Source organism: Phascolarctos cinereus, unplaced genomic scaffold (assembly GCF_003287225.1).
Source record: "Phascolarctos cinereus isolate Bilbo 61053 unplaced genomic scaffold, phaCin_HiC Scaffold_4;HRSCAF=312, whole genome shotgun sequence".
Classification (NCBI taxonomy): Eukaryota; Metazoa; Chordata; class Mammalia; order Diprotodontia; family Phascolarctidae; genus Phascolarctos; species Phascolarctos cinereus.
In genome coordinates, this window is record NW_027555847.1 from 143,993,994 (window position 1) to 144,004,909 (window position 10,916).

The 10,916-nt window shown below is 37.1% G+C and overlaps 1 protein-coding gene across 1 annotated transcript in view; it reads left to right on the forward strand.

The window, feature by feature from the left end:
• The window catches only part of ERP44 (endoplasmic reticulum protein 44), a 124,860-nt gene extending 116,019 nt beyond the window's left edge, over positions 1-8,841 (forward strand). Inside the window, exons 11-12 of the mRNA XM_020995538.2 lie at positions 6,136-6,238; positions 8,239-8,841. Coding sequence (XP_020851197.1) covers positions 6,136-6,238; positions 8,239-8,340 — 205 coding nt within the window. The 3' untranslated portion in view covers positions 8,341-8,841. The remainder of the gene's footprint in view (positions 1-6,135; positions 6,239-8,238) is intronic.
• Positions 8,842-10,916: the final 2,075 nt, after the last annotated feature.

Consider the following 10,916-nt stretch of genomic DNA (forward strand, 5'->3'; position numbering starts at 1 on the left):
AAAACAACTGACCTGGAAAACAGATCAAGGAGAGATAATTTAAAAATTATTGGACTATCTGAAAGCATTGATCAAAAAAAGAGCCTAAGGCACAGCTAGGTGGTGCAGTAGATAGAGCGCTGGCCTTAAGAGTCAGAAGGACCTGAGTTCAAACCCAGTCTGAGACATACAACACTTACTAGCTTTGTGACCCTGGGCAAGTCGCTTAACTCCAATCGCCTAGCAAAAAGCACCACCACCAATAAAAAAAAAAATCCTAGACATCATCTTTCAAGAAATTATCAAAGAAAACTGCCCTGATATTCTCAAACCAGAGGGTAAAATAGAAATGAAAGAATTCACCGATCACCTCCTGAAAGAGATCCCCAAAGGAAAACTCCTAGGAATATTGCAGCCAAATTCCAGAGTTACCAGGTCAAGGAGAAAATATTGCAAGCAGCCAGAAAGAAACAGTTCAAGTATTGTGGAAACACAATCAGGACAACACAAGATTTAGAAGCTTCTAGGTTAAAGAACCACAGGGCATGGAATATAATATTCCAGAGGTCAAAGGAGATAGGATTACAACCAAGAATCACCTACCCAGCAAAACTGAGTATAATCCTTCAGGGTCAAAAATGGATATTCAAAGAAATAGAGGACTTTCAAACATTCTTGATGAAAAGACCAGAGCTAAATAGAAAATTCGACTTTCAAATACAAAATTCAAGAGAAGCATGAAGAGGTAAACAGGTAAGAGTAATCATAAGGGACTTATCAAGGTTGAACTGTTTACATTTCTGCATGGAAAGATGATATTTGTAACTCATGAGACCTTTGTCAGTATTAAGGTAGTTGGAAGAAAAAAGAGAGAGAGAGAGAGAGAGAGAGAGAGAGAGAGAGAGAGAGAGAGAGAGAGAGAGAGAGAGAGATGGCACAGGGTGAGTTGAAAATGAAGGAGTGATATCTGGAGAATAAAATTAAGGTGTGAGAGAGGATTATACTGGGAAAAGGAGAAAGGAAGAGGTAGAATGGGGTAAATTATTTCACATAAAAGACAAAAAAAGGCTTTTACAGTGGAGGAGAAGTGGGGGAAAGTGAGAGGGAATGAGTCAGTCTTATTCTCATTGAATTTGGCTTAAGGAGGGAATAACATACACACTCAATTGGGTATGGAAATCTATTTAACCCTACAGGAAAATAGGGGGGAAGGAGATAAGAGAGGGAGGAGAGGATAGATTCGGGGAGGGGGTAATCAGAAGCAAACACTTCTGAGGAGGGACAGGGTCAAAAGAGAGAATAGAATAAATGGGTGGCGGGATAGGATGAAGGAAAATATAGTTAGTTTTCCACAACATGACCACTATGGAAGTGTTTTGCATGACTACACATATATAAACTGTATCGAGTTGCTTGCCTTCTCAATGAGAGTGGGTTGGGAGGGAGGAAGGGAAAAAATTTGGAACCCAAAGTTTTAAAAACAAATGTTAAAAATTGTTTTCACATGCAACTGGGAAATAAGATATACAGGCAATGGGGTATAGAAATCTATCCTGCCCTACAGGAAAATAGAAAGAGAAGGGAATAAGAGAAGAGGGGGAGATAGAAGGGAGGGCAGATTAGGGGAAAGTGTATTCAGGATACATGCCTTCTTGGGGTGGGGGGGAGAGACTAGATGGGGAGAAAATTTGGAACTCAAAATCTTGTGGAAGTGAATGTTGAAAACTAAAAATAAATTAATTTTTAAAAAAGTGAGCCAGGGAATGGCTCTTTTAATAAAAAAAAAATCAAACTGGATGGGGAAGACCCTTAGGATTTCTGGCCAAAAGAGAAACAATTACTATTCACTTTCATTCTGAGGCATCAGGCCTCCAAAAATAACCCTTAAGTGGTGTTTGGGCAGAGAACTATCGTTGTCCAATCAAGGAGAGCCAGAGTGAATTGGGTTTAAGTCATGGTCTTTATGAAAGAAATGTAGCCAGTAACCCCAAGGTAGGTTTCACCCATCAAAATTTACCTTTCTTTGGGCAGAGCATCCTCAGGTAAGGGGTATGATACCCCATGAGGAGAGGAGTATGTTGCCTGACTGGAACTGGCCAGTTAGGTCCCCAGTGGGGCAGTTCTGACTACACACAGGTTGTATTTTGTCCTTTGTTGTTGAAGAGAACTCTGACATTAGGAAGATGATGCCATGACTTGCAAATGAATTGGATTTAAGTGAAGTAGGGCTGTGCAAAGTCACCAGCCTCACTTTCTCCTCCAGAGCCATCTGGGACCAGTGGCAGGATATAAATCAGGATGACTGGAGATGGCTCAGCCTTCAGGGAGTTACAAAGATGGTAAATAGAGCAGTAGGTGCCATTGTAGGCAGGACAAAAAATGATTGAGGTAAAAATGGGAATGTGTGGTCCCAGGAAATAGAGTACAAAACACTGTCTAACTTGAACTGTTGGCTGTCTCAGCTTATCAGAAGCTTTCCTAAAATGTGGTACCCAGAAATGAACACAGTACTCCATATGTGGTCTGACCAGTAAGACTATCACATTTCTTAGTCCTGGACATTATGACTCTTAATACAGTCTAAGATCATATAGTTTTTTTTGGTTGTCATAAGATGCTCTTGACTCATTGAGCCTATTGTCAACTAAAACCTCTTGGTCGTTTTCAGGTGAAATGTCCTTTAGCGATGCCTTCCGTATCTTGTACTTATGAAGCTGTCTTTTTGTAAGGCTTTACGTTTTGTTGTTGCTGTGCATTCATTTCTCAGTCATATCTGACTCTTCATGACCCCAATTGGAGTTTTCTTGGCAAAAATACTGGAGCCATTTCCTTCTCCAGCTCATTTTACAGATGAGGAAACTGAGACAAATGTGGTTAAGGGACTTGCTCAGGGTCACAAAGCTAGTAAGTGTCTGAGGCCAGATTGGAAATCAGGAAGATGAGTCTTTCTGACTCCAGACTCAGCACTCTATCCACTGCACCACTTCACTGTCCTTTAAGCTTTACATTTAGCACCATTAAATTTCATCTAATTAAATGAGCTCCATGTTCTAGTTCAGTGGTGTCAAAATCAAAAAGAAACTGTACATAAGGGTCTCTGAGACCATATGTTGACTTGAAAATACCATGTGTTGAAGTGATCCATGTTCTGTTGTATTTATTTTGTTAAATATTTCCCAATTACATTTTAATCTGGTTCAGCCTGGGCTTTGGAGTACAGGGTCATCTGTTTGACCCTCCTGTTCTAGCTTGTTCCAGTCTTTTTTGTATCCAGGTTCTGCTTTCAAGTGTGTGAACTCTCCATCTAGTTTTGTGTCATCTGCAAATTTGTTAAGTATGCCATCAGGGCATTAAATCCATGTAATTGGATGGGTGGAAGTATGATAGGTAACTAGAGACTCCTGGTAAAACACAGGACCAAGCAACAATCCCAAGAACAAACTACAGAAAATCTCCTTTGAAATTAGCATCAGCTTATTAATGATTACTCTTTGGGTCCAGGAAATTAACCATTCTAAATCCTCCTAATTATATTGTTGTGTAACTTAATGTCTCCCCCCCCCCGAATACTTTATTTTTTCCAATTACATGTAAAGATGGTTTTCAGTATTCACTTTTATAAGATTTTGAGTTCCAAATTTTTCTCTCTCCTTCCTCCCTCTATCTCAGTAAACAATATGATATATGTTATACATGTACAATTATGTTAACCATATTTCCATATTAGTCATGTTGTGAAAGAAGAATCAGAACAAAAGAGAAAAACCATGAGAAAAACAACACAAAACAAAAAAAAGTGAAAATAGTAGGCTTTGATCTGCATTCAGACTCCATAGTTCTTTCTTTGGATGTGGATAGCATTTTCCATCATAAGTCTTTTGGAATTGTCTCAGATCATTGTGTTGCTGAGAAAAGCTAAGTCTATCATAGTTGGTCATCACACAATGTTGCTGTTACTGTATACAATGTTCTCCTGGTTCTGCTCACTTCACTCAGTGTCAGTATCATGTAAGTCTTTCCAGGTTTTTCTAAAATCTGCCTGCTCTTCATTTCTTATAGAACAGTAGTATTCCATTACATTCATATACTACAACTTGTTCAGCCATTCTTCAACTGGTGGGCATCCTCTCAATTTCCAATTCTTTGCCACCACAAAAAGAGCTGCTATAAATATTTTTGTAAATGTGGGTCCTTTCCTTTTTTATGATCTCTTAACATCTATCATTTTCATAAGAATCCAATGAAAATATTTTTAAATTTTTAATTTAAGATCCAAGTAATCTATATAGTATTCCCTAATTCTTCAGTTGAATAACTGTCAAAAATAAAAAAAGATTAGACCAGCATGACCTGTTCTTAATGAATCCATGCTGATTCTTTATGGTTACCTCTTCCTTTTCCTGATGTTTACTAAGCATCCTTTTAATTTAACAACCCTAGAAACATTTATCAAGGACCTAGGAGAGGCAGCATTGAGTAATGGAGAGTATATTGGATTTGGAGTCAGGAAAGCTTGGGTTCCAATCCCACCTTAAAATGACTAGCTTTACTAAAATTTATTTTAAATTTCTCTTTAGGCCTCAGTTTCCTTATTTGTAAATTGAAGGAATTGGACTCATGAACTCTAAAGTTCCTTCTAGCTCTAGATGTAAGGTCTTATGTTTGAGGCACATAAATTCTAGAACTTTGCCCCTAATGGAAATCAAACTTAGTGACATCATTTACAGACTATTCTCTTCCTTTTTGGGGGGGATATCATGATAATATTTACCCTTCCTTAATCCTGTGGTACCTCTTGTTCTTCAGAATGTTTAAAAATTCTTTCAGCAGGGGCAGCTAGGTGGCGCAGTGGATAGAGCACCAGTCCTGAAGTCAGGAGGACCTGAGTTCAAATGCGGCCTCAGACCAAACACTTGACACTTACTAGCTGTGTGACCCTGGGCAAGTCACTTAACCCCAATTACCTTAAAAAAATTATTTCAGCAAATGGGGATGAAGTTCTTCTGTTTCTGTTTACTTTTACTCTTCAAGTGTGGCTCATCCTCTAATGATGGGCAACTACGTGGTATAGTAGATAGAGTGCCAGGCCTGGAGTCAGGAAGACTCATCTTCCTGAGTTCCAGTCTGGCCTCAGACACTTACTAGCTGTGTGACGCTAGCCAAGTCCCTTAACCCAGTTAGCCTTAGTTTCCTCCTCTGGAAAATGAGCTGAAGGAAATGACAAACCTTTTCAGTATCTCTGCCAAGAAAACCCCAGAATGGAGTCACAAAGAGTCAGACATGATTGAAAATGATTGTACAACAACAAAACCTCTAATGAGTTTCCTACTTTATCTTAGGTATCAGTAATATCCTATTTGCCATTTTTGTTCTCTCTTTGCAGCCCAAAGATCATTCTTCTTGGCAGAGAAAACAGGCATTATAAGAGTTGAGAAGTTTCACTAATTTTTCAAATTATGATTGTAGATGGTGCTTTTGAAACATTATTAATTTATTACCTTGAAGGTTTGGTCATTCATAAATTTCAAGTTGCCCAGCAAAAGTAGCTCATACTGTTTGGATATGATCTAATCTTTAGACCTTACAAGAACAGCTGAGAGTAGTTTTTCATCTTAAGCATTATAGAACCTTTGAGATTCATGGATAGAATTGATATTTTAGCACTTTGCTGTGGGGGACAGTAGATGATGTCAGATTAAATTTAAATTGATCTCTTCGTGTTTATCTCTGGTCCATGTGCAATTACTTCGGCACTGGAGAACCTTTCACAGGCATCCTGTCAATACAGCTCCCTGACAGTCATTTGTATTTGTAAACTGTGCATTTGGCACCTGCTGTTCTCTGTTGCTCTGTGGCTAGTGGGGAGTCAGAATGGGTATACAATGAAGTTATTGGTCAGTATAACTCAGTGGGAGTTATTGAAGGAAAGAAACAACACTTGCATGCCCTCAGGAGAGGATAAGAGAGAAAAAGAAAGTGGTAACATTAATGCATACCTTCTTTTCTTTAGCTACCAGAAAATAATTAATGACTGGAGAAGCCAGCCAGTTCTGTCCATAGCATTAAATTGTTTGTAGCAATCCCTAGTTGTTGTTTTTACTTTAAGAATACATTTTAATAATCTAACCTGAATTTATTTGGCTTTTTTGATTTTAGGATTCCAAACAAGCTTAAGCAGTTTGTATTAGACTTGCATTCAGGAAAATTGCACAGAGAATTTCATCATGGTCCTGATCCCACTGATGTTGCCCCTGGACAGGTAGGAGTTTACATACTCTTTCAATAGTATACTTTTTTCCCAGTAGTGGAAAGAGATCTTCTCTTGCATTGATTTAATAAGTTTCTATTGTAGAAAGAAATGCTATTAAGCAATCTTGAAGCAGTGGCCAAAATTAAAATAAGCAACAACAAAAGACTATTTATGTTGAGAACGAAGTATTAAATAGTATCTGTCTAGAATGGTATAAGGTGGCAAGATTTAGAACAGAGAGATTGGTGAGTTTAGTAGTGGATTCTATTGTTTAATTACCACCTGTGGCTAACAGATTGATCACATTATATAAAGAATAATGGTTTTATTTGTTAATTTTTGCTGATGAGATCAGATCTATTGCTTAGAGTTTATGATGAGTACACTTTTATGTAGTTTTCATTTTGGGGGCATATATATTATTACCTTTTTGAATACTCAGTAGGTAATAAGTAACCTATATAAGTTGTTTCATTTTGCTTCTTTTTGTTTTTGAAACTGATCCTCCCTATTTCACCCAGGCCAGGACTGCAATGGCCCCACAGGCCTGATCTCAATACTAAACTGCACAGAAGCTTTAACCTGTTCTTTTTTTCTGACTTGAGCTTGTTGGCCCCCTTCCTTAGGCAGCCTTCATATACGGTTCTCCACTTCCTGAGGCTCACCATATTTGTACCAGACATAATGTGGACACGCAAGCAGTTTAAATCCTGCTACAGCTCAGAACTACCAAATTCAAGTAATCCACAAACCTCAGTCTCCTCCAGTAGCAGTGATTATAGCTGTGTACCACCATGCCTATCCCATTAGATTTTTTATTTAAAAGTTTTTAGCTTCTTTATGTTCTCAAAATAAGTATTTTTGTAATTCATGCAATTTCTATTCACTTTTTTCCTTCCTTAACAAACATCCCTTCATTCTGCACAGCTGTGGCTTAAGTCACTTTTTCTTCTAAGATATCCTAATTTTTGCCTCCCTTTGCCCCTTTAAAAAGACAAACAAAAAAAAACCAAACCCATGTTTCTTTTCATTTAACTTCTTTATTTAGTGGTTAAATTCTTTTCAGTGACAGGAGCTCCCGTTATAGCACTTTAGAGTTCTTTTTTTTTTCATTGAAAATTTGAATTCAGGAATTTTTAAAAATAATTTGGAAACTATAGAAGCTGATAACCTCATCCTGCTGAACATAACAGCTTTGAAGAAGTGCTCCGAGGTTTTTTTCCCTAAATATGAAGTATGGTTAGTGTTTTCCAAGGCTTGGTCAAAGTGATGTGCATCATAACAGACCAGTTAATATTATCACCTGAGCTTGGTGAAGCTAAACATCTATTTCACTGAGTTAATGAGATGGGGAAATTGGAAATTGAGCATGACAAGGAAAAAACGAGGATGGACACAATGTCATGTATATGGCATAATGTTATTGGTTTAGAACGCCTTTGCTCCTTTTTGACAGTTCAGAAGACAGAGTCTTTTTCTTTTCTACTGATATACATTGCAGAATATTATTAAGGTAAATTTCAAATGTTAAAATGTTAGCTTTTCACTTTATCTCACTAAGTTTTAGGCTATTGCACCATTTAAGTAGCTTGTGCAGAAAGGCTACTATATAAATAGGAAATTTTGTGAAGCGGGGTCAGAACTACATTGCTTCCACAGAGTGCATTAAGAAAAGACCTAGGTTGTCTAGCTATTAGGGCATTCTCTCCACCCAACAGAAATGTGTCTTGTCACCTAACATGTCACCAAGAAAAAGTAGGGTCATTTCTGAAGGAATTGAGACTGGGAGAGGCTGTAATTTTTTTGAAAAGCATTTAAAATAAGGAAAGCGGCATCCAAGTCCTCTCCTTTGGAAAATGAAATCAGTGGCTGTCCCCTCAAGTAAAGTGAGCATCTTTAGTCAATAAACCATCAAGTATTTATTGAACTTCAACTAGCTATCTTAACTCTGTGCTCAAGTTATAATATAACCTCAAAGCTGAAATATATTGTCTTTTTATCTTTTACAGCACATTCAAGATGTAGCAAGCAGTCCACCAGAGAGTTCCTTTCAGAAACTAGCACCCAGCGAATATAGGTATACCTTATTGAGGGATCGAGATGAGCTTTAAAAACTTGAACAGAAAATTGCAAGCCTTTCAAACAACAGCATCAACTTATGTGGTGGAAATAGTAAACCTATATTTTCATAATTCTATGTGTATTTTTATTTTGAATAAACTAAAAGAAAGGTTTGGGTTTTTAATTCCCCTGACTCAAATTATATGGTTTGGTGGGTGATCCAATATACTTCTTTTTTAAAGTCCTATTAATATTTAATAAGAAAAATGCATCAGAAGCCCATCTTCACTTTGGATCTAACCCTGACCTCCAAAACATTCATAAATCCAATGGAAGGTAATATCGCCAGAGACGATACATTGTTAACTTGCACTGCTCCATTAAATAAGAATTGGGGTGTTTTCTGTGTAACCTGGTAGTATGTACGCTCTTTTCCCCCTTCCTTTCCATAGGAACAGTTCTCTTGGTACTTTTCGTTGTCACATTTCTCACAGCAAAGAGGGTATATATTCTGGATACTTGGGAGGGGAATAAATTAAAGTTTTACAGAACGTTGTGTTGTGTTACTGATTCGTGGGATGCTGCTTGTGAAATTTTGATTATAGTCTTTTGGGACCTTTGACATGTAACCTAAACCTGTTACTGAAGAAGCCAGAAAGCCCTAAGTCAAAAATTTGACCTGACATTCTCTGAGCTTAAAAAGAGAAAGAAAAGGGAAAAAAATGCTGTTAAGCTTATAAATGTTTACATAATAATGGCTGTGAGAGGCATTTCAAACTATTAAGAGTGATTTATTCATAAATTTGGGGAAAAAATTCTAATTCAAATGAATACCAGTGTTTCTAATGGGGAATACAACAAATCTCTTCAGTTCCTTGTGTCCATTTAGAGTAGATCTTCCCTTTAGCCAATTTTGATTTGTATGACTATCTAAGGTAGTGCTAACCCCAAACCTCAGATTATGATCTAAATTCATCTTACAAAGTGTTCCTCCACCCAACCCCAAGTACCCACTGCATTTTTTGGGTCTCCCTCTGACCTGAGTGGGTTACTGAGATAGCTGCTACTCAGCATCCTGTCCACTGGATTCTTGATGCAGGATGTAGAGGAAAGCAGCACAAGAAAGAGACCAAAGCCAACAGAGTGGTGCTTTGCTGGCTTGGGCTGGCACTGTATGGATCAGGAGTCTTTTTATACTTTTTATACTAATACATATAAGTCAACCCCAGTTTAGGGGGAAGGATGTTTTTGGTTTTTTTCTTTTGTTTTGTTTTTTAATTTAAAAGGCTGACTTATGTGCCATTATATAGAGTATGTAATGATACCTGTAACACCTACCAGTTCTTTCAAAATAAAAAAAAAAATCTTCATATTTCTGCTGGATATTTAATTATTTTGTTCTTTCAGAAAAGAACCAGCTTAGTCAGTTCTGGATATATTCTAGATAGATAGCTATCTTTTACCCAGTGAAGGAATATTTAAATATCTTTAAGGGGAGCAGTCAGTCTCTATTTGAACACTTACAGTGACAGGAAGATTACATCCCTACAAAACAGTCCATTCTGTTTTTGGATGGTTCCGTTATTATGAAGTCCTTTCTTAACTTTCATATAACTTCCATATATTGATTCTAGTCCTGTCCTCTGGAGCCTTTTCCCAGATAACAGGTCTTCAAATATTTGAAGATAGCTACCACATCCTCTGTCTTTCTTTTATGCTAATGGCTTTCAGTTACTTCAGTGGTCCCTCATTTGATATCCTGGTAGTCCTACTGACTGTTCTTCATTTTGTCAGTGATACTCCATAACTGGACACATTATTCCACACATGGTTTGACCAGAATAGAATACAGTAGTGCCATCACATTATATTTCCGTTAATGTGAACTAAGGCTTATTAGATTTTTGTGTTGTCCCATAGGAATATAGATTTAAAGCTAGGTAAGACTTTAGAGGTTATCTAATCCAATATCTTCAATATACAAGTGAAACTGAGGCCCAGAAAAGTTAAATGACTACCCAAAGTCACATTGTAGAGCCAAGATTCAAACCCAGGTCCTCTGATTGTAAATCCATTGCTCTTTCCATTACATCATGCATCTTCCCCGTCATTTTAAGCCTTCAGTTCACTAAAATCCCCAAGTTTTTCCCCCCTATACTTACACATTTGATATTTTTGAACCTAAATACAGAACTTTACATTTGTAAAATTATTTGTTTTAATATTTGGCCTATTGTTACAGTCTGTTAATGTTTGATACTGATTCTGTCCAGCATATTCGCTATTCCTCTCAGCCTTGTGTCATTTATGAATTTGATGAGCATTCCAAATGTATGTTTAAACCATTTAGAAAAGTGTTGACCAGAATAGAATCAAGAGAGCTATGACACCCTACCAGAAACCTCTTTTGGTTGACATCAAATCCATCTTATATATACTCTCATTCAGTCCACATATCTCCATTTTGTGTTTGTTTAGGGATGTTGCAAGAAATTTTTTTCAAATTCTCAGCTGAAATCTAGACACTACATTTTTAATATTCCTTTTGATCTGCCAATTTAGTAAAATTAGGAAAAAAGGAAATTACCTTGTGATGCACATTTAGTATATTTATTGTGATGAGTCT